Genomic DNA, 23,950 nt, shown 5'->3' on the forward strand with positions numbered 1-23,950 from the left:
TGCCTGGGAGTTGATCAGATAGTTATTTTCACACGTGTGAAATAACATATGTACAAGGAGACTCACTGCAGTCTTCTTTGTGTAGCCAAATATTTAAAACAATGTAAGACCGTACTGGGCAACATAACAAGACTCTGTCTCTACCAAAAAAAAAAAAATTAGCTGGGCATGGTGGTATGTGCCTGTGGTCCCAGCTACTCTGGAGGCCGAGGCTGGAGGATCATTTGAGGCCAGAAAGTGAAGGCCACAGTGAGCTGTGACTGCACCAGAGCAGTCCAGCCTGGGCAACAGAGCGACAGACACCCTGTCTCCAAAAACAAAAAACAACGTAAGAGCCCGTTAGTAGGACAACGTTAAATGAATTGTGGTGCAGCCAAGTAGTGACATCCTTGCAGCCATGAAAAAACCAGTAGGGAGCAGTCGTCAGGTTTACTGTTTAGTTAAGGATGGAAGTGATGAAACAGTATGTGTACATGCCGCCCTTCATATTCAAAGGAAAGTCCACGCACATGGATGTTTGCATGTAGGATCTCTTAGAGGTGGCTGTTACTAGAGTGAGGGCGGGGGACAAGCAAGAGGAAGAATTACTCTGGTTACTCTCTGTTGTATCCTTTTGTCCGTTTTGAATTTGTGTCATAATTTTGTATTATATGCGTGTACAGCCTGATGCAAATTATCAGCGTGTTGCTAAACAGGCACCATCTCTGGAAGGGTCTACTGTCTGTACAGCAGGGAGCATGTGGAAATGGTGTGGGCACCATAAACACCAGAAAGCATTTTGACCTGCAGAAGTGGCGTTTGGCCTGAACAGTCAGAGCATTCGTTCTAAGTCATGTCTACTTAAAATCTAGCAAGGGCTGGCGGGGGACGGGAGGCCGAGGCGGGCGGGACACTTGAGGTCAGGAGTTTGAGACCAGCCTGGCCAGTATGGTGAAACCCCATGTCTACTAAAAATACAAAAATTAGCCGGGTGTGGTGGCACACACCTGTAATCCCAGCTACTTGGGAGACTGAGATAGGAGAATCGCTTGAGCCCAGGAGGCAGAGGTTGCAGTGAGCCAAGATCGCACCACTGCACTCCAGCCTGGGCGTCGCAACAAGACTCCATCTCAGACAAACGAACAAAACATCCACCTGGGTGCAGTGCTGCACACCTACAGTCCCAGTTGCTCAGGACACTGAGAGACAGGAGGATCACTCTGGCCCAGGCGTGAGGCTGAGGCAGGAGGATCACTCGGGCCCAGAAGTTCATGCCAGCGTGTGCTGTGATCACTCCTGTGAATAGCCACTGCCTGAGAAATATGATGAGACCCCGTCTCTTAAAAAAAAAGCTGAGGCAGGAGAATGGCGTGAACCTGGAAGGCGGAGCTTGCAGTGAGCTGAGATCCGGCCACTGCACTCCAGCCCGGGCAACAGAGCGAGACTCCACCTCAAAAAAAAAAAAAAAAATCCATTCTCCCATTTCTTTGGATAATTTTGTATGTAATTATATAATTACTTACCAGTAGGAATCTTACATCTGCGGCTTTGGGAATGGCAGTTTCTAGGTGTCCATTCTCCCTAAAGGGTATTTTATAGCTGACGAAAACTGCATAGTGGTGACCCACTTGTTCCCGCAGGTGCATAAGCTGGAGCCTGAGACGTGGAAACATGTGGAAGCCATATATATAGACATTGCAGATCGAAGCCAAGTGCTTAGCAAGGTAGGATCTGTCTAAAGATGTGGGTGGCCTTTGAGATGCAGAAATGACTTCTCAATGTTAGAGAAACCAGGAAACCATACCCAACTTGGCACAAAAGGAAATTCTGATGTGTATTCTTTGTTTTATTTTTAAAAGTGAGTATTAGGAGTCTTCTTGTCTTGAGTTGGGGATACCACCAGATAATTAGTGGCCCAAATTTATGTGCCCTGTTTGGCCTCTGAAAATTATTACTGGACTTTGTAGGTGCTGTAGCTACAGTATTTTGCCCCGCTAAAATGATGCTTAGCCTGAAAAATCAGAGCACCAGTTCTCAAATTTATTTTTCCAACTCAGTAATTAAAAAAACATTTATTTCCTGCCTACTGTGTTGTGGAATATTGTCAGGATCTCTGGGTTCCAGGTGAGGGATGCAGAATGTATGGAAAGACAGGTCCTCTGCCCTCAAGAAGTTGGTGGTGGCTTTTCAGCGTAACACACATTGCAGCAGTGAGTGTTAGGACAGTCCACTGCTGGACCATGACCTTGGTCAGAAGAGGGACCAGGTCTTGCTTGCTCACTGTTTTGCACCCAGGAAGTGTTTGCTCATGGAATGAAGGGGTTAGATTCCTCCTCATTCATTACCATTCTTACTCGGCAGAGGCTCTGTTGGGATTAAAAGACAGGAATTTTTTTTTTTTTTTTTTTTTTTTTTTTTTTTTGAGACGGAGTCTCGCTCTGCCGCCCAGGCTGGAGTGCAGTGGCCGGGTCTCAGCTCACTGCAAGCTCCGCCTCCTGGGTTTACGCCATTCTCCTGCCTCACCTCCCAAGCAGCTGGGACTACAGGCGCCCGCCATGTCGCCCGGCTAGTTTTTTTGTATTTTTTAGTAGAGACGGGGTTTCACCATGTTAGCCAGGATGGTCTCGATCTGCTGACCTCGTGATCCGCCCGTCTCGGCCTCCCAAAGTGCTGGGATTACAGGCTTGAGCCACCGCGCCCGGCCAAAAAGACAGGAATTTAACTCGAATGCGTGTTTGCTCTTGGTATCCCAGGGATGTGATACGTCTTTCCTGTGGTCACTCTGTACTTAAGATATTTTGAGGCCGGGCACGGTGGCTCACGCCTATAGTCCCGGCACTTTGGAAGGCCAAGGTGACCGATCATCTGAGGTCAGGACTTCAAGACCAGCCTGGCCAACACGGTGAAACCCCGTCTCTAATAAAAATACAAAAATTAGCCTGTCATGGTGGCGGGCGCCTATAATCCCAGCTACTCGGGAGGCTGAGGCAGGAGAATGGCGTGAACCTGGGAGGCACAGCTTGCAGTGAGCCAAGATCCGGCCACTGCACTCCAGCCTGGCAACAGAGTGAGACTCCGTCTCAAAAAAAAAAAAAAAAAAAAAACCTTCTCAGCTTTGGGAAATACTTCATGAGAGAGAGAAATTTATTATCTTTGTTATTTTTGTTAAGTAGATGCTATGAGTTTGTATTTCCCTGAAATTTGAACTTTTGTTGTGGTTTAACACAGGAAATTGACTGCATTAGAAATCCGTGAAGTGAGACTCTGCAGTAGTAGATGGGTTCCATACAGTGAACATTTCCAGGACTGACTTTGTGAAAACAAGCCAGAGGAGATGGCACTGGAAGAGTTAAGGAGGGACACCTGGTTATTCTGAGTGCTGGCTGTGTTTTAGAGTCACTTGCAGAGATTTAAAAAAACAAAAAACAGATCTGTGCTACCCTCACCTGCAGATATTCTCAGTCACTGGGTTCTAGTTGGAGTGACTCAAAAATCTATGTTTTAAAAAAGTCTTTCCGGCTGGGCGCGGTGGCTCAAGCCTGTAATCCCAGCACTTTGGGAGGCCAAGGCGGGCAGATCACGAGGTCAGGAGATCGAGACCATCCTGGCTAACACGGTGAAACCCCGTCTCTACTAAAAATACAAAAAAAAAATTAGCCGGGCGTGGTGGCGGGCGCCTGTAGTCCCAGCTGCTTGGGAGGCTGAGGCAGGAGAATGGCGTAAACCCGGGAGGCGGAGCTTGTAGTGAGCTGAGATCGCGCCACTGCACTCCAGCCTGGGCAACACAGCGAGACTCCGTCTCAGAAAAATAAAAGAAATTAAAAAATAAAAATAAAAAAGTCTTCCCTGGTGATTTGGCTGCTCATCCCAGGTTGAAATTCTCTGTCTTCAAGACTGTAAATATGGGCCTGCTCAGACAGTCTGGTGAGACCTTCACACTGGCAAAATGGAAAACAAACCCTGTCAGAGAAAATCACAGAGAACTCTCCTCCGAGGCTAATGTCAACAGTTCTACATCTTGTTTGTAACATTTTCCCATATTTGCTTTGCGCCATCAGCATCAAGATCTGGTATGAAGTGAATGCTAATGAAAAATCTGTTCTCCCCATCTCTCACTCCCCCTCCCACTCCCCTCCAACCCCACTTCCACAATTTCTCTCAGGATTACAAGGCAGAGGAAGACCCAGCAAAATTTAAATCTATCAAAACAGGCCGAGGACCCTTGGGCCCCAACTGGAAGGTACCATTGACACCCCACTGCCAGGGGGTGGCCGCGTGCGGGTGAGCCGCCCCTGCGGAGGGGAATGGCTGGGCTGAGCTGGGACGGCCTGAGGTCTGCCCGTAGTTACTTGCCTACCCGTGGGTATATTTCTCATGCAGCAAGAACTTGTAAACCAGAAGGACTGCCCGTATATGTGTGCATACAAACTGGTGACTGTCAAGTTCAAGTGGTGGGGCCTGCAGAGCAAAGTGGAAAACTTTATCCATAAGGTAAGTAGCTCGGCTGAGGCCTTCCCAGTGACTGCGTGTGTGCGGCGGGGGGTGTATGGCCCAGCCCATGTGACCTCATGGCAGGGTTGCCAGCGTGAGCACACCTCACAGTTTGACTTCCCAGATGTGCACTTTCCCTTGCACTTAAGTGTCTTACGGTTTAATGCTGTCCTTCCAGGGGCACCACATGTGACAGGGAAGGAAACCGAGGCCAAAGAAGGCCACAGGAAGGGACTTGCTATGACTGACCTACAAATAAAACTCAGTCTTTCTTTTCTTGCAGCTAAAAGGCAAGAGGTACTGTGAGCCAGATTGGCCAGTGCCCTGAATTACTCTGCTGGGCAGATCTAAGGAGTTTTATAGCCTTTTAATCCTCCGACGTGTTTGAGCCTCACTTGCGCCACATTTCATAGCCGCTGGCCAGTTTCCATCTGGCATTAGACACCAGAGACAGGAAGAAATGTGGCAGTTGTTTGGGGCCCTTGGCTTGCCTAGGAGTTCATGGGCTGCTGTCTGGCTAGTGCTTTGGGCAGAGGGCCTAGCATGAGGTAGGCGTCCTTCTTTCTTGGGGGCTCCCTCCTATGTGAAGCCATACCTGTTAGACACAGGAAGGCAAAGGTCATTGACCCATGGCTGACCCAGATAACCAGCCGGGCATCACTCCTCCTCCCATCCCTAGTCTAGTGTGGGTATCTGTGTGGAGTGCCTGGGGGGAAGGGCTCTGGCAGCGGCCTTCGCCTCCTGCGTTCTAACGTGGTTCCCTCTTTTCTACATAGCAAGAGAGGCGTCTGTTTACAAACTTCCACAGGCAGCTGTTCTGTTGGCTCGATAAGTGGGTTGACCTGACCATGGACGACATTCGAAGGATGGAAGAAGAGACGAAGAGACAGCTGGATGAAGTAAGTGGAGGCTCTCAATTAGATAAATGCGTGAAGATTAAGGAGACTGTTTTGCTGGGCACTTCCCTGAGAGCACCGTCCTGTAGTTCTGGGAACACGTCAGTGTCTGCTGCGGGGAAGGTATCCTGCTGGGCAATACGTGGGCACTATACGGAAGAAAACAGCCTGTGCTCTTGAATTGACAGTTGAGTTGAAGTCTTGGCGTATCCACAGAGACAAATATGGCAGTGTGTGCCGAATGCCAAGTGGGTAATACAGCTGCTGCAGCGATGCTTCAGAGCCTGGTGGGGAAGAGCGTGCGGGGTGGCAGAGCTGGAGGTGACCCTGGGAGGAGGCAGGCTGGGTGACCATTAATACCATGCACATTACACAGAGGACAGTCGCAGCGCACGCAGGAGGTGACCGCTGGTGGCTCTCTACGGTCGTTGTGAGCTGTCAGAGCTGGGAGCTTTTGCTTTCCTTTTTTTGGTCTTGGCATGGATCGCAGAAGGAGGGTTCGCTGTTCCTTAGCAGCCTAAAGACCCAGCGCTCCTCATGCCTCCTTTGAAGATGCTGACGCTTCCCTGAGAGGCCCACTCAGAGCTCTGAGACTGTCAGTCAGTAACCTTCAAGCACTCACTGTGTGCTGTGCACCATTCTCAGGGCTTTTACCTACAACATCTTGCAGTCTTCACAATGCCCCGTGAGGAGGCGCTGCTGCTCTCCCCACCCTCAGATGAGGAAGTGGAGGCTCTGAGAGCTTAATGCTGCTGTGCCCTGGGTCACACTGTCTTGTAGGTGATATGGTTAGAGTAAGAGCTCAGGACTCTCTGACCCCAGAACCACAGCTCTTAATCACTCCCCTGTACTCTTCCCTCTAAATGCAATTTTGGGCCCTCCTGCCTCTTGGAGCTAAAAATATAGTAAGGCGGGAAGCTGTTTCATAAGAACTGCCATCACTTCTCCCTCCTTGCCCCAGGTGGGACTACAGGCGCCCGCCACCATGCCCGATGTAATTTTTTTGTATTTTTAGTAGAGACAGGGTTTCACCATGTTGGCCAGGATGATAGCGATCTCCTGACCTCACGATCCACCTGCCTCGGCCTCCCAAAGTGCTGGGATTACAGGCGTGAGCCACCACACCCGGCCAATCCTTTTAGTTATGATTATTATTATTTTTTGAGACAGGGTCTTGCTCTGTTGCCCAAGCTGGAGTGCAGTGACATTATCGCAGCTCACTGCAGCCTCAACCTCATGGACTTAAGCAATCCTCCCACCTCAATCCCGAGTAGCTGGGACCATAAGCGTGTGCCACAACGCTGGCTGATTTTTTAAAATTTTTTGTAGAGACGTGGTCTCACTTTGTTGCCCATGCCTGTCTTGAACCCCTGGGCTTAAGCGATCCTCCCATCTTGGCCTCCCAAAGTGTTGGGATTACAAGTGTGAGCCACTGTGCCCAGCTTGCTCTTAGTTCTGAATTTCTTCACTTCAGATGTTAACTGTTGACTTCTTCCTATGGAAGATTTAGCTCTCTTACCCACCCACTATTCGCACACGTCCCCTCTCCATCCTTCACTATCACCATATTTGGCTAATTCATTACTTGGTGTTTACATTATGATGATGTTGTCATTCTTTTTCCCAGTGAGCCCTGTAGTCTACTCTGATTTTAATTCGCTTTGTGTACAATTTTTTGTTTTCTTTTTTTTTTCCTTGAGGCGGAGTCTTGCTCTGTCGCCCAGGCTGGAGTGTAGTGGCCGGATCTCAGCTCACTGCAAGCTCCGCTTCCCGGGTTCACGCCATTCTCCTGCCTCAGCCTCCCAAGTAGCTGGGACTACAGGCGCCCACCACCTTGCCCGGCTAGTTTTTTGTATTTTTAGTAGAGACGGGGTTTCACTGTGTTCTCCAGGATGGTCTCGATCTCCTGACCTTGTGATCCGCCCATCTCGGCCTCCCAAAGAATTTTTTGTTTTCTAAAAACAAGTTAATAATTGCCTCCCTTCTTTTTGCTAGCTTAGTTTTTATGTGTACATTTGACCCTGAAACAACATGGTTTTGAACTATGCAGGTCCACTTACAGGTGGATTATTGTAAATCAAATATAGATCAAAAATACAGTGTTGATGGAATGTGAAACCCACATACGCAGAAGGCCAAGTTTTCATGAGCTGATTCTGCACTAATTGGAGGACTTGAGTACACACAGATTTTGGTATATGTGGGGCTCCTGGAACTAACGCTTTGCCCCCCAGTATGTTGAAGGACAATGGTCTATATCCTTAGGGTTTTTTTGAGTCTTTACATGGACGGTCTGCTTGGCTGGTGTGTGATATGCACTGCATAATAATGTGGTAGGGTTGCTCCGTTCATTCATTTGGCTCTGACTTGGTGGGCTCTTTATTTATTTTATTTTTATTTTTTGAGATGGAGTCGTGCTCTGTCACCTAGGCTGGAGTGCAGTGGCACAATCTTGGCGCACTGCAACCACTGCCTCCCGGGTTCGAGTGATTCTCCTGCCTCAGCCTCCCAAATAGCTGGGATTACAGCCGCCCACCACCACACCCAGCTAATATTTGTATTTTTAGTAGAGACGGGGTTTTTACCATATTGGCCAAGCTGGTCTCAAACTCCTGAGTTCAGGTGATCCGCCTGCCTCAGCCTCCTAAACTGCTGGGGTTAAAGGTGTGAGCCATGGCGCTTGGCCTTGGTGGCCTCTTTAAATCAAAAGATCTCTTCAGTTCTGGAAAATGTTTTTGTATTATTTATGTAATAATTTTCTTTCCTGTTTTGTTTGCTTTCTAGAATTTTTATTAGCCAGACATTGGACCCTGTGAATTGACTTCCTAATTTTTTCTGTTTTTTCTCTCCTTTTTAGTCTGCTTTCTGGGAGTTGTTTTTGTTTGTTTGTTTTTTGTTTTTGAGACAGAGTCTGGCTCTGTCGCCCAGGCTGGAATGCAGTGGCATGATATCAACTCACTGCAACCTCTGCCTCCCAGGTTCAAGTGATTCTCCAGCCTCAGCCTCCCGAGTAGCTGGGACTACAGGCGTGTACCACCTCACCCAGCTGATTTTTGCCTTTTTAGTAGAGACACGGTTTTGCTATGTTGGCCAGGCTGGTCTTGAACACCCCCACTCAGGTGAACCATCCACCTCGGCCTCCCAAAGTGCTGGGATTACAGCCGTCAGCCACGGCACCCGGCCCGCTTTCTGGAAGATTTTTTTCCAATGTTAACTTCTCTCTCTCCTCTTAATTATTTTTTTTTTTTTTTTTTTTTTTTTTTTGAGACGGAGTCTCGCTCTGTCGCCCAGGCTGGAGTGCAGTGGCCGGATCTCAGCTCACTGCAAGCTCCGCCTCCCGGGTTTACGCCATTCTCTCGCCTCAGCCTCCCGAGTAGCTGGGACTACAGGCGCCCGCCATCTCGCCCGGCTAATTTTTTGTATATTTTAGTAGAGACGGGGTTTCACCGTGTTAGCCAGGATGGTCTCGATCTCCTGACCTCGTGATCCGCCCGTCTCGGCCTCCCAAAGTGCTGGGATTACAGGCTTGAGCCACCGCGCCCGGCCCTGTTAATTATTTTTAAGCATTTCTTCTGTGTTCTTTTTATTTTTTTTATTTTTTTATTTTTTTTGAGACGGAGTCTTGCTGTGTCGCCCAGGCTGGAGTGCAGTGGCCGGATCTCAGCTCACTGCAAGCTCCGCCTCCCGGGTTTACGCCATTCTCCTGCCTCAGCCTCCCGAGTAGCTGGGACTACAGGCGCCCGCCACCTCGCCCGGCTAGTTTTTTGTATTTTTAGTAGAGACGGGGTTTCACCGTGTTAGCCAGGACTGTGTTCTTTATTAATACATCTTTTCTCCTTTCTCTTCCTTTTCTGAAGCGGCAGTTTTGGTTTTTGCTTTTTGAGGCCTCTCTCTACTCCCTCCGTTTCCTCTGAGCTTCTTTGTCCAGTTTGTGTTGGATTCTGTTTCATGTGAGGGGCTTTCCTCACATCAGTGGGTGGGCTTCACTGCAGGGTACTTGGTAGTTGCAGTGGGCGGGAGAACCTCCACCTCAGCACACTTGGTAGGTACAGTGGGGGAGCCTCCACCTCAGCATACTCTGTAGTTACAGTGGGGGAACCTCTGCCTCAGGGTACTCGGTAGGTACAGTGGGGGAACCTCCACCTCAGCATACTCTGTAGTTACAGTGGGGGAACCTCCACCTCAGCACACTTGGTAGGTACAGTGGGGGAACCTCCACCTCAGCATACTCTGTAGTTACAGTGGGGGAACCTCCACCTCAGCACACTTGGTAGGTACAGTGGGGGAACCTCCACCTCAGCATACTCTGTAGTTACAGTGGGGGAACCTCCACCTCAGCACACTTGGTAGGTACAGTGGGGGAACCTCCACCTCAGCATACTCTGTAGTTACAGTGGGGGAACCTCCACCTCAGCACACTTGGTAGGTACAGTGGGGGAACCTCCACCTCAGCATACTCTGTAGTTACAGTGGGGGAACCTCCACCTCAGCACACTTGGTAGGTACAGTGGGGGAACCTCCACCTCAGCATACTCTGTAGTTACAGTGGGGGAACCTCCACCTCAGGGTACTTGGTACAGTGGGGGAACCTCTACGTCGGGGCACTCGGTAGTTACAGTGGGCGGGGGAACCTCTACATCAGGACTTGGAGTCTTTTCTTCGTGGAGGCTTCTCACTTTCCCTAGAGAGGGCTCCCCCGTCTCTTGCTGGGGGAGAGGCAGGCAGCCAGCATTCCGGAGGCCACCCTGGGGAAGGTCCCAGTAGGCTCATTGTGCCATTGGTTGGCTTTAACTTTAATCCCCTCATATTCTGCCTGTTGCCCACCTTCCCGCTAGCAGCACCTGGGGTCCTGATGTCAGGGTTCTCTCAGTGCTTGAGACTGAACCTTCTGGCTTTTGCTGTGAAGGGAAGCAGAGTGGTTGCTTGACTTCCAGAGCAGAAGGGAACACCAGGTCCTAACCATTCTCCATTGGACTTTCAAACAAGTCACCAGTCAGTTTTCAGCCACACCTGGTACTCCTGCCTGCAGCGGGACCTGGTGCTTCCCTACCTGAGCCTTTGCAGAACCTGCAGCTCCTTCTCGGCTCCCCATTCTCCAGGCACTTAAGCTTCTGCTGCTCTGCAAATTAGCTACTGACTCTTCTGTCCTTTTTCCATCTCCCAGAAGGTTGTTAACTGGCTCTTACCTGCTGTGGTGTCCTCTGTTCTTGTTGTCTTCATAGTTTTTATCTTTTTAAATTCCTTTACTGTCATGTCGTAGGGTTTGGGGGAGGAATAGAGATAGATGCCTGTCTTCCATGGGCTGTGATTAACTGCACATTTGCAATAGGAATTATGACTGTTAGTCTCTACACCAATACGCAGTCGTCTAGTGCAGGCAGATTCTGTTTGTGAGTGATGAAGGGTCACTGTAAGGCCACAGCCACCACTGCTGTAACTCTAGTCCCTGTGTGGTGGACCCACCATTCTTGAATGAGGCTTAAAGATTTGGGAAGCAAGGGATCAAGAGATTAGTTCTTTGCCCTAAAAAGAAAAAATTTCTGGAAATAACGTGCCTGTAGGAAAGCAGTTTTTGTCTCTCTCTCTTTCTCCCCAGCTTGTCTTTTTTCTCCCTTTCCCAAGCTCTTGCTCTCTTAAGAGGCCCATATTCTGAAAAATGGAAGGAGGTATCTTAAAGGTCATTTGGTCCGATTATATGTTCAGTGCTTGAGTCCTCTCTGCAGCTTTCCTACCAGCCTATGCGTGATTACTGCCTGTAATGGGGAACTCACTGTCTCCCAAATACGGTAGTAATAAAAATGTTTGTATTATTAATAGACGCTAACATGTATTGAGGACTTCCTGTGTGCCTATCATGTATGCTAAGAGTTTCACATGTATTACATCACCCAATTTTCATGGCAACCTATAACACAGGTATCAGTTTCATTTTATAGATAAAGAAACTGTGGCTCACAGAAATTAAGGACATTTTATAATTCACTGAAGAAGAACCTCTTGGGCCTTTGGCCATTAACTCTTTAGATAGTGAGACTCAGAAAAGAGAATTCACTTAAAAATTTTTAAGAAAACTTGTTTTCTTTTTTTTTTTTTCTTTTGAAACAGAGTCTCGCTCTGTCACCCAGGCTGGAGTGCAATGGTGCGATCTTGCTCACTGCAGCCTCTGCCTCCCTGGTTCAAGCAATTCTCATGCCACAGCCTCCCGAGTAGCTGGGACTACAGGTGCACGCCACCACGCCCAGCTAATTTTTATATTTTTAGTAGAGACAGGGTTTCGCCATGTTGCCTGGGCTGGTCTCGAACTCCTGAGCTCAGGTGATCCCACCCGCCTCAGCCTCCCAAGGTGCTAGGATTACAGGTGTGAGCCACCGTGCCCAGCCAAGAACCTAAAACTTTTTTTTTTTTTTTTTTTGAGACAGAACCTCGCTCTGTCGCCCAGGCTGGAGTGCAGTGGCACGATCTCGGCTCACTGCAACCTCCACCTCCCAGGTTCTAGCAATTCGCCTGCCTCAGCCTCCCAAGTAGCTAGGACTACAGGCGCACGATGTCACACCCGGCTAATTTTTGTATTTTAGTAGACACGGGTTTCACCGTGGTGCCCAGACTGGTCTCGAACTCCTGAGCTCAAGCAATCCACCTGCCTCGGCCTTCTAAAGTGTTAGGATTACAGGCATGAGCTACTGCGCCCAGCCTCTAAAACTTTCATAGGAGCTGCAGAGGCTGCAGGATCCCTGTATGTGAAGGATGACACTGCCCTCATGGAGTCTCTTTGTTTTTGAGACGGAGTCTTGCTTTGTCGCCCATGCTGGAGTGCAGTGGTATAATCTCAGCTCACTGCAAGCTCCACATCCCATGTTCAAGGGATTCTCCTGCCTCAACCTCCCGAATAGCTGGGATTACAGGTGCCCGCCACCACGCCCGGCTAATTTTTGTATTTTTATTAGAGATGGAGTTTCGCCATGTTGGCCAGGATGGTCTCGAACTCCTGACCTCAGGTGATCTGCCTGCCTCGGCCTCCCAAAGTGCTGGGATGACAGGTGTGAGCCGCCACACCCAGCCCCTCATGGAGTCTTCATTCCCTCCAACCTGCTGGCAGTGATGGCAGACCATCTGGAACATCAGCCAACATCCCCAATTATGGGAATACCTTTGTTTTCTTTCTTTCTTTTCTTTTTTTTTTTTTTTTTGAGGCAGAGTCTCGCTCTGTCGCCCAGACTGGAGTGCAGTGGCGCAATCTCGGCTCACTGCAAGCTCCGCCTCCCGGGTTCACGCCATTCTCCTGCCTCAGCCTCCCGAGTAGCTGGGACTACAGGCGCCCGCCACCTCGCCCGGCTAGTTTTTTGTATTTTTAGTAGAGACGGGGTTTCACCATGTTAGCCAGGATGGTCTCGATCTCCTGACCTCGTGATCCGCCCGTCTCGGCCTCCCAAAGTGCTGGGATTACAGGCTTGAGCCACCGCGCCCGGCTCTTTTTCTTAAACAAAGAAAAAACAGAGAGTCTCACTCTGTGGCCTAGGCTAGAGTGCAGTGCTGTGATCATAGCTCACTGCAGCCTTCAACTTCTGGGCTCAAGTGATCCTCCCATGTTAAGCTCCTAAGTAGCTAGGACTTCAGGTGCCCACCACTCCACCTGATTTTTTTATTTTCATAGAGACAAGATCTCAATATGTTGCTCAGGCTGATCTTGAATTACTGGTCTCAAATGATCCTCCCACCTTGGTTTCCCAAAGTGCTGGGATTACCATCACAAGCCACTATTCCTGGCCCTGTTTGCTTTTTAAATACAGTTTAGGCTGGGCATGGTGGCTCAAGCCTGTAATTCCAGCACTTTGGGAGGTCGAGGCGGGCTGATACCCGAGGTCAGGAGTTCAAAACCAGCCTGGTCAACATGGAGAAACCCCGTCTCTACTAAAAATACAAAAATCAGCCAGGTGTGGTGGCGGGCGCCTGTAATCTTAGCTACTTGGGAGGCTGAGACAGGAGAATCGCTTGAACCCAGGAGGCGGAAATTGTAGTGAGCCGAGATCACACTGTTGCACTCCAGCCTGGGTGACAGAATAAGACAGGGTCTCACACTGTTGCCTAGGCTGGAGTATGGCAGCCTGAAATGCTTGGATTCAAGTGATCCACCCACCTCAGCCTCCCAAGTAGCTGGGACTACAGGTGCAGGCCACCATGCCTACCGAATTTTTTAAATTGTTAAAATTTTTTTAGAGACAGGATCTTGCTGTGTTGTCCAGGCTGGTCTCAAACTCCCAGCCACAAGTGATGCTTCCACCTTAGCCTCCCAGAGTGCTGGGATTGTAGGCATGGGCCAACACACCCAGCCAGCTTTCTTTCTGCACCAAACCTTTTATTTTGAAATGATTGACAGATTCACTTGCAGTTATAAAAAATGATGTGGGCCGGGCGCGGTGGCTCAAGCCTGTAATCCCAGCACTTTGGGAGGCCGAGACGGGCGGATCACAAGGTCAGGAGATCGAGACCATCCTGGCGAACACAGTGAAACCCCGTCTCTACTAAAAAATACAAAAAACTAGCCGGGCGAGGTGGTGGGCGCCTGTAGTCCCAGCTACTTGGGAGGCTGAGGCAGGAGAATGGCGTGAACCCGGGAGGCGGAGCTTGCAGTGAGCTGAGATCCGGCCACTGCACTCCAGCCTGGGTGGCAGAGCGAGACTCCGCCTCAAAAAAAAAAAAAAAATGATGTGGGCCGGGCGCGGTGGCTCAAGCCTGTAATCCCAGCACTTTGGGAGGCCGAGACGGGCGGATCACGAGGTCGGGAGATCGAGACCATCCTGGCTAACACGGTGAAACCCCGTCTCTACTAAAAAATACAAAAAACTAGCCGGGCGAGGTCGCGGGCGCCTGTAGTCCCAGCTACTCGGGAGGCTGAGGCAGGAGAATGGCATAAACTCGGGAGGCGGAGCTTGCAGTGAGCTGAGATCTGGCCACTGCACTCCAGCCTGGGCGGCAGAGGGAGACTCCATCTCAAAAAAAAAAAAAAAATGATGTGGAAAGATCTATGTACCCTTTACCCAGTTTTTGCCAATGGTAACATCTTTCAAAACGATAGTACAATTTTGTAGAATGTCTTTCAATGTGGATTTGTTGATGTTTCTGCACAATTAGACCCCACTGGTGTATCTGAAGCCCGAATGTCACAGACTGTGTTCTTTTCATCCTATTCTGTGTCTTTCCGTGCAGTTACCGGTGAGGTTACTGCTGTCCCCTTGAAGCACAACAAGGTGTTCTGGGTTTGGCTTGTTTTTTCATGACCCAGCTCTGTAACTGGCCACATCTTCAAGGAGCCCTGCTTCTGTATAGTAGAGAGGGGTGTTTGGAAATGGGATCTGGGTGCTGGGTGTGCCTATTTCCACTAGGGTACTGCAGCTCCCAGCCAGACCTTCTCATAGGATAGAGCTAGGAGACTTGTACATCTATAGTTATTTCCGTGTCTGCATCATATATCATGTTCATACAAATGCATCTAATTCCAATCTAATATCACAGGGTTGTCTTTTAAAAATATGACAAGCTGGCCATGCGTGGTGGCTCACGCCTGTAATCCCAGCACTTTGGGAGGCCAAGGCAGGCGGATCACCTAAGGTTGGGAGTTCAAGACCAGCCTGGTCAACATGGAGAAACCCCGTCTCTACTAAAAATACAGAATTAGCCAGGCATGGTGGCGGGTGCCTGTAATCCCAGCTACTTGGGAGGCTGAGGCAGGAGAATCGCTTGAACCTGGGAGGTGGGGGGTGCAGTGAGCTGAGATCGCGCCACTGCACTCTAGCCTGGGTGACAGAGCGACAGAGTGAGATCCGGTCTCAAAAAAAAAAAAAATATTTTCCAGTGGAGAACTACTGCCAGAGATAGAATCTCCACAAAATGTGGCAGTATGAAATTTTCAATGACTAGAACACAATTCTGAAGTGGGCTGTGCCTTAAAATTCCAGGTTCTTCAGAGCTTCTATACAACATCTCCTTTGCTATAGGACGGTGTCTGGAACGAAAGAGTAACATAAATAACATTTGAAACGGGGTCTCAAATAATTTTTTATTGGCCGGGCGCGGTGGCTCACATTTGTAATCCCAACACTTTGGGAGGCCGAGGCAGGAGGATCACGAGGTCAGACGTTCGAGACCAGCCTGACCAACATAGTGAAACCCCGTCTCTACTAAAAATACAAAAATTAGCCAGGTGTGCTGGCATGTGCCTGTAATCCCAGCTACTCGGGAGGCTGAGGCAGGAGAATCACTTGAACCCAGGAGGCAGAGGTTGCAGTGAGCCGAGATCACACCACTGCAATCCAGCCTGGGCAACTGAGCGAGACTGTCTCAAAAATAACAATAATAATAATTTTTTATTATATAACATAAATAACATTTGGAACAGCATCTCAAATAATTTTTTATCTCTACAATAGGTCCCAAATACTGAATGCATACTCCATGTCAAGCACTCTGCTATGCTAAGTACTTGAAATTTTTGTTTTTTTCTTTTTTGAGATGGAGTCTCGCCCAGGCTGGAGTGCAATGGTGCGATCTCAGCTCACTGCAACCTCCGCCTCCCGGGTTCATACAATTCTCCTGCCTCAGCCTCCCAAGTAGCTGGGATTACAGGCGCCTGCCACAATGCCTAGATAATTTTTTTTAACATTTCTGTAAATAATCTGTTTATTTCACCTTTGCAACTTAAATAATATTGAACAATTTTTCAGTAAATAATACTAAAAAATCACAATGGTTGACATTTGTTGATGCTTGCTCTATGCCAAGCACTGTATTAAATCATGGCCACACATTATTTCTTTTAATCTTAACAGCAGCCCTATGAATTTTTTTTGTATTTGTAGTAGAGACGGGGTTTCACCATGCTAACCAGGCTGGTCTTGAACTCCTGACTGCAGTCAGCTGAAGATCTTAATCTTCATCACAACCCCATGTACTTTTCTCTCTCTTTTATTATTATAGAAACTGGGGCTTAGGCCAGACACAGTGGCTCACACCTGTAATCCGAGCACTTTGGGAGGCTGAGGTGGGCAGATTGCTCGAGTCTAGGAGTGTGAGACCAGCGTGGGCAACATGGCGAAACTCCATCTCTACAAAAAATACAAAAATTAGCCTGGCATGGTGATCGCATCACTGCACTCCAGCCCGAGTGACACAGTGAGACCCTGTCTCAAAAAAAAAAAAAAAAAAGACCGGGTGCGGGGGCTCACGCCTGTAATCCCAGTGCTTTGGGAGGCCGAGGCGGGCAGATCACAAGGTCAGGAGATTGAGACCATCCTGGCTAACACGGTGAAACTCCGTCTCTACTAAAAATACAAAAAATTAGCCTTGCGTGGTGGCGGGCGCCTGTAGTCCCAGCTACTTTGCGAGGCTGAGGCAGGAGAATGGCGTGAACACAGGAGACGGAGCTTGCAGTGAGCCGAGATCGCACCACTGCACTCCAGCCTGGGCGACAGAGCAAGACGCCGTCTCAAAAAAAAAAAAAGAAAGAAAAAGAAAAAACTGAGGCTTAGAGAGCAGTGCAGTAACTTACAATTAGTGATAGAGTCAGAATACAAGCCAGGCCAGGCGCAGTGGCTCACACCTGTAATCCCAGCACTTTGGGAGGCTGAGGCGGGAGGAATACTTAAGCCCAGGGGTTCAAGACCAGCCTGGGCAACACAATGAGACCCTGTCCCCACACACACCAAAAAAAATAAAAATTAAAAATCAGCCAGGCAGCCGGGCGCGGTGGCTAACGCCTAGAATCCTAGCGCTTTGGGAGGCCAAGGCAGGCGGATCACGAGGTCAGGAGATTGAGATCATCCTGACCAACATGGTGAAACCCCGTCTCTACTAAAATACAAAAAAAAATTAGCCGGCCGTGGTGGTATGTGCCTATAGTCCTAGCTGCTGGGGAGGCTGAGGCAGGGGAATCCCTTGAACCTGGGAGGCGGAGCTTGCAGTGAGCTGAGATCACGCCACTGCCCTCCAGCCTGGGGGACAGAGTGAGACTGTGTCTCAAAAAAAAAAAAAAGTCAGCCAGGCATGGTGGTACATGCCTGTAGTCCCAGCTTCTTGGGATGCTGAGGCAGGAGGATCACTTGAGCCAGGGGGGTTGAGGCTGTCGTGAGCCATGATTGCGCCACTGCACTCCATCCTGGGTAACAGAGCCAGACCCTGTCTCAAACCAAACAGAATATGGTCCAGGGAGTTTGATTCTAGGAGCTGTGCTCTTAGGTGCTCAAAGTTTGTTGAAGAACAAAAGTTGTTATAAAGAACAAAAGTTGAGCAGAAAACTAATGGATAGTGAAGAAATACTTATGTTATTGACATTCTTCACATAGGATAGAGTTTTCAAGTCAGAACTGATTTTAGAGAGATCACATCTACAGCATCCCCAGTAAGTGATGTCTGTTTCTGCCTGGAAGGTGCCAGTGACAGGGACCACTCGGTGCTTCCAGAGAAGCCCCCATCCTGTTTTCCAGCAGCCTCGCACATCTGTGGATCTGAGACCTGCTCCTGCACTTTCCACCTCTGCATCCTTGTGCCTAGTTCTGACACCACATTGTGCCCACTTTTTTTTTTTTTTTTTTTTGAGACGGAGTCTCCCTCTGCTGCCCAGGCTGGAGTGCAGTGGCCAGATCTCAGCTCACTGCAAGCTCCGCCTTTCAGGTTCACGCCATTCTCCTGCCTCAACCTCCCGAGTAACTGGGACTACAGGCACCCGCCACCTTGCCTGGCTAGTTTTTTGTATTTTTTAGTAGAGACGGGGTTTCACCGTGTTAGCCAGGATGGTCTCGATCTCCTGACCTTGTGATCCGCCCATCTCGGCCTCCCAAAGTGCTGGGATTATAGGCTTGAGCCACCGCGCCCGGCCCATTGTGCCCACTTTTAAACAGGTCAGGAAAGGGAAGTTCTGTTCCTTTGCCAGGAGCGCTCCTCTCCTGGAGAACCACGGGATTTTCTCCCTCCTTTCTTTCAGGTTTCGTCTCAAACCTCGCTGACAGGCTTCCGTAACTACCTAAACTAGCACTTACCCACGGTCGGTCTCTATCCGAGGAGCCCCCAGTCCCAGCTGATAGATGAATGTTTGTTCTCTGCCCACCCTGCCCCAGAATATAAGCTCCTTGAGGAGAGAACTGGTCTGTTTAGTTCACAGCTAAAGATCCCCAGCTCTGGAAGTTCCTAGCACTAAAGAGATGCCTCACTGAGGCCGCATGCGGTGGCTCACGCCTGTAATCCAAGCACTTTGGGAGGCTGAGGCAGGAGAATCGCTTGAATCTGGGAGGCAGAGGTTGTAGTGATCCAACATTGTGCCACTGCACTCCAGCCTGGGCAACAGAGGAAGACTCCTCACACACACACACAAAAAGATGTTTCGTAAGTATTTGTTGAATGAATAAGTGAATGAAACAGAGAGGGACAAAGTGTGGCTCACACCTGTGCTGTAATCCCAGCACTTTGGGAGGTTGAGGCAGAGGATTGCATGAGGCCAGGAGTCCAAGACCAGCGTGGTAAACATAGGACGACCCTCACGCACACACACCTCTCTACCAAAAAAAACAAAGGTGCTTCAAACACCGTGACACAAGGAAAAGAACTAGAAATCATGGATGGTGAGGCCAGTGACAGACCTGGAAATGTATGGCTTCGAGTCCATATATAGAATTCTGTCCTTCAGTATCTTGCTTTGTACATAAAATATGACCCACCCCACCGATGGGCAGGACTGAGAAGGCGGGAGTTCCATCAGCAGCAGGAGCCTTCCATTTTTCCTGCTTTTTCTTTTCCAGATGAGAAAAAAGGACCCAGTGAAAGGAATGACAGCAGATGACTAAAGCCACCCTTCCCCTCTGCACTGTATGTACCAAATTTCTCACTGTGTGTGTCACAGACACTAAAATCAGTTTGGGTTTCAAGGCCTCAGCAGCTCACTATGGAGTCAGAAAACCTATTCCTCCTTCCCTCTAGTCATGATGGTTGCCATGCTAAACAGCTCTTTGCTTCCACTAGAAGAGATTATGGCTATTGGGACATTTCAGGGACATTTTCCAAAGAACCACCCAGATAGAGACATGGACAGGGAGGGTGGTGGACATAGAAGGGAAGTTCATTTGCTGCTAATCACTCTTCCCCTCGGCACCTTGATCTATCTCACGCTGCAGCTGTCATGCTGGGCCCTCCCTGGCCCTCCCAGCGCCAGTTCCTAGCTCCCAAAAGCTGCCATTACCTGCCCTTCCCCCTTGGAAAACTTGCTGGCCAGACAGCTTTTGTTAGAAGCCACTGTTGTATCTGTTTTTCATTTCCTTCCTTTACACCCTCGATCCCACACCAAGCTGCCCTCATCACAGGTGGCGTCTTTCCGATGCTGGGAGGGTGTTTCTGCCCCGGTCACAGGCCAGAGTGAATTCTGTCCTTCAGTGTCTTCCTTTGTACACAAACTATGACCCACCCCACCGATGGGCAGGACTGAGTGGGGGCCCCTTGTTTCATGTTGTCACTCTTCCCCAAGCCTCTTCCTTCCATTAGCTCTCAGTACTGGCTTCCCAGTGCCCTGTACACCACCCGAGTCATGGGATTGCAGCAGCTCACAGCAGTCTAATCACTGAATGAAAAACCTGGCTCTGCTCCCAATTAGGCTCTGAGAGAAAATCATTTTCGCAAATAAAAACTGGCCTCTAACACTAAGAGGGTAAGGAGGGGCAGGGTCTCACCAGCAGTGATGCCAGGCCCTGCCTACTCTCCCTGCCCCATGTTCCTAAAGCAGCTTCTGGGAGGCAGGACGGTGGAATTAGGTGGACTGCTGTGATGCCAGCTTCTCAATCACCGCTCGGGCCTCAGTGCCCTCCCTACTCTCTTCGCCACCCACCCACTGGCATCCCTTCTCCTTTTCAGGATGATTTACAATGTTTCTGTTTTCTCCTCTTGCTTCCTTAATACTTTTATTTTTCTTCTAGTTTTGCAAGACAGTGGTCAACAGGAAGGCCCAGCAGCTCCACCCTCCCAAGTGACAGGCCATCTTCGGACGCAGCCGCTCTGTGCCCATTCTTCAGGCAACTTTCCATCCCTTACTGTAGCTAATTCTAGATGCCCTTTAATATTGTGAACAAATAGACCGTCTGGTGTTACAGAGCCCGCGTGTGCAGGAGCCTGCTCCTCTGATACGTGGCGTGTAGGCTGCTGTATTTACAGCTCCTCTGTCTCTCTTCATTGTGTTCTGACCCATTTCTGTGTGTGCCCCTGGCCTTTATTTCCAAGTGATATTTTCGGTCTTTCAAATAGCTGCCTTTTGTGATGTGGTGATTTAAATGATTTAAGTTCATTTGTTCTCAACCTTGGGATAAACTGAGGTATTTTGCTTCCTGGGCAGATCTTTGCAATTTTGAGTGCTCATGTGGGGAGAGGGGATGAGCTAAAGATACAGTGTTTCCCCTGCCCCCCCAACTTCCACAAAATAGGAATGTGGTTTTGCAGCTCTGACTTCTGCTCCCAGTAACCCATCGTTAGGGCACTCTAGCACTGTGGAGGTACCCAAGGCTCAGCCAGTCTCTATTTAAGAAAATTGAACAAATATTAATAACCCTGCCCCAATCACTGAATCTCTAGTTAGTATTCTTAGAAACACCTGTGGCTTCTTGGCCCTCCTGTTGCCCACTCTGAATCTCTCTGCAGAACCTACAAAATCACCCCAGTCAACTCTCCACTTGGCGGGAATTCTAGAATGTGGCCCCTAGAATTGAGTCGCCCCCTAGATGCCAACTGTCCGACCCCGAGGAGCTCTGTACGTCCCCGCTCCTCCTCTTCCCTTTGGGGCTGGTGCTGCCACTCAGCAATAATCCTCTTTTCTCTGTGCTTTCTTAGGCCCCTGTCCTCTGTCTTTGAGGCTGGTTAGGACACAAGAGTCCTGATCTTTCATGCTGCACAATATGAGCATGCAAAAAGCTTTTTCCAGCAGAACATGTTCCCTCGTCTCCAGTTGCCGGAAAGGAATTTGGGGATCAAGACCTTAGCCTGTCCTACCCCCATGTTGAGTTCTGTCCTGGGAAATCCAAAGCAAATAGTGATCATAGTATAGAACCCGACCAAAGTAGGCTGGTGAGGAAGTCCAGGCTCCAGGGGAATAGACGCTGCCCAGCGTTCATAGCTTCCTACAACTTGGCAGAGCCTGAGTTTGCCTCTTAGTGGGAGAATCTGAGAGAGCTCTAGTGTCACCTGACAGTCCCCAAACCTTGTGAAGCACGTTGGCCTAAGTGTGCCGTGACCCCAGCCCACGCTAGCCTGGGTGCATCTGCTAATGAGAGACCAAATCTTGGGGAAGCAAGAAGTGGGTGGGAGAATGTATCCTGTTTTTGTCAGTTTGTTTGCCTTACTCATTTCTAAGTGCAATAAGGGAGTGTCTCACACGATTGCACCTGTGCCATCCTGATGGACGCTTCCCTGTGGCCCTCCTGGGCAAGGGTGGACAGACTCAGACCCTCAGCATGGTTAGCTGCGACCTTCATTGAGGTCCCTTTGGAACCAGATGTCTTGTTACAGACACCGTCCTCTGTGTGAGTCTCCTCACCTTGAGGGGGTCTTTAGTAATGCATCTGGGTAGCATCTCAACTGCTGGTAGCATTTATCTGACTTGGAAAGTTGGAGAAGAGGCATTCCTACTGGAGAAAAATGTAAATGTTTTCCTGTAAGCTCTGTATTAGCTATTAATTATATTTGTACTTAAAGATGTCCCTTCTTCATTCATCAACTAGGGGAAGTCCAGATGTGGGTTATCTCGAAACAGACAAACTAACATTCTAGGCAGACAGTTGTTTACGTGGTCTGAGGGTCAGCAGCTGTTAGTCTCCTTCCTTTGGTTCTTGAGACCCACACATATCACTTTAGCCCTAACGAGGGCTCCTCCCACCTCCACCTGTTGCCCCGGTTGAAAAGCATCCATTATGAGCTAAGGTCAGCCTGGATCTGGAACTCCAGCCCACATAAACAAAGGAGGATGGCCCTGGTCTGTTCCATCCCCATGGATGGTGTTGCTGCTGGGCAACAGTGTTGGCTTCTTTTAAGTACCCCCTTTCCTCGTCAACGCCCCCCCGCCCCAAACTGACTAGCACTCAGAGGGACTTATGATAAAGGCTCAGCTCCAGGGGTAGTACCTGAGTGTGTGCCATGCCGCTTCAGACCAGCTGCTTCCATTAGAATTCCAGGGTCACAGCCCCAACAGAAGCAGCAGTGCCTCTGTAGGAGGGGTGCTGGGCTCTGGCCTTCTCATGCAGAGGTCCGGGACAGGGTCAGTATCGTGGGCATGTGTATAGCTTCCCAAGTTTTCCTTTTACAGTCCCTGCTGGGACTCCCTGACTTACTTTGGTTGGTTCCTAGTGCTACTTCTTTTACAAACTACACTTTGTAGAATTGATTAGATTACCTTGTTTATTTAATGTGAGTTTGTGCCTTTTTGTCTCAATCTTCCAATACAGGTATATTGAGAAAAAAGCAGTCTAATAAAATCCTAGACAGAGCTTTCTGGAGTCCAGTTTGGTGATGTCCATTTTCCAACTGTATATATCCTCAGACTTGCACTGATAACCCCCATTTTACCAGGGCAAGATTAGGAAGAGGTACCAAGATGTGTCTGAAAATTTCCCTTGTCAGTTTACTTATGCAAACATTGCACATCTGAATTGTAATTTGACCATTTCCTACTGACATGATTTCCTTTTGCTTTTGTCTGCCTTCTCTTCACATCTTCCTCCTTATCCACCCTACCAAACAAGCAAAACATTTATTTAAAGTAGTGTTAGGCCAGGCGCGGTGGCTCACACCTGTAATTGCAGCACTTTAGAAGGCCGAGGCGCGTGGATCACCTGCGGTCAGGAGTTCGAGACCAGCCTAACATGGCGAAACCCCATCTCGGCTTTTTTTTTTTTTTTTTTTTTTTTTGAGATGAAATCTCGCTGTGGGGCAGGCTGGGGTGCAGTGGCGCAATCTTGGCTCACTGCAACCTCCGCCTCCCGGGTTCAGGCGATTCTCCTGCCTCGGCCTCCCAAGTAGCTGGAATTAACAGGCGCGCGCCATCAAGCCCAGCTAACTTTTGTATTTTTAACAGAGACGGGGGTTTCACCATGTTGGCCAGGCTGGTCTCGAACTCCTGACCTCAAGTGATCCGCCCGCCTCGGCCTCCCAAAATGCTGGGATGACAGGCGGGAGCCACCGCGCCCGGCCTACGTTTCATTTATTGACGGCTAATTTTCCAAGAGTCCAGGAATCCCCAAACGTCCTCTATACCATAGGTAATGCAATCAGTTTGGGGCAGAAAGCCGCCTAAAAGTGGGCGTGGAGAACGGAAGCGCTGCAGTAGCGGCGTGAGCGCCACGGGAACGGGGAGATTACCTGCAGCTGGGGGGCAGGGGAGGCCGGATCTCAGGCAGGACAGTGGCTAGGCTGCGTGTCGCCACCCCCGACCCTCGTTTGCCCCCTGTGTCTCTGGACGGCGGGGAGCCGGGGCGAACACAACACAAGGACGGGGTTCTCGGATGCCTCGCGAGTGGGGCAGAGGCTGCGACGTCGGCGGCGAAGCGACAACTTCCGCCGGAAAACGGTCC

The 23,950-nt window shown here is 49.4% G+C and overlaps 1 protein-coding gene and 1 long non-coding RNA gene across 2 annotated transcripts in view; one reads left to right on the top strand and one right to left on the bottom strand.

Moving 5' to 3' along the window:
- The window catches only part of PITPNA (phosphatidylinositol transfer protein alpha), a 44,926-nt gene extending 22,059 nt beyond the window's left edge, over positions 1–22,867 (top strand). The window contains exons 7-12 of the mRNA XM_033185187.1: positions 1,620–1,703; positions 4,142–4,219; positions 4,360–4,470; positions 5,247–5,369; positions 19,151–19,217; positions 20,315–22,867. Of these exons, the coding sequence (XP_033041078.1) occupies positions 1,620–1,703; positions 4,142–4,219; positions 4,360–4,470; positions 5,247–5,369; positions 19,151–19,195 (441 nt within the window). The 3' untranslated portion in view covers positions 19,196–19,217; positions 20,315–22,867. The remainder of the gene's footprint in view (positions 1–1,619; positions 1,704–4,141; positions 4,220–4,359; positions 4,471–5,246; positions 5,370–19,150; positions 19,218–20,314) is intronic.
- On the bottom strand, positions 22,761–23,945 carry LOC117067957. The gene is made up of 2 exons (XR_004430908.1): positions 23,739–23,945; positions 22,761–23,110 (listed from the first exon to the last, which is right to left on the bottom strand). It is a non-coding gene; the product is annotated as an uncharacterized LOC117067957 (long non-coding RNA).
- Positions 23,946–23,950: the final 5 nt, after the last annotated feature.

Source organism: Trachypithecus francoisi, unplaced genomic scaffold, assembly GCF_009764315.1.
Source record: "Trachypithecus francoisi isolate TF-2019V2 unplaced genomic scaffold, Tfra_2.0 Lachesis_group20, whole genome shotgun sequence".
Taxonomy (NCBI): domain Eukaryota; kingdom Metazoa; phylum Chordata; class Mammalia; order Primates; family Cercopithecidae; genus Trachypithecus; species Trachypithecus francoisi.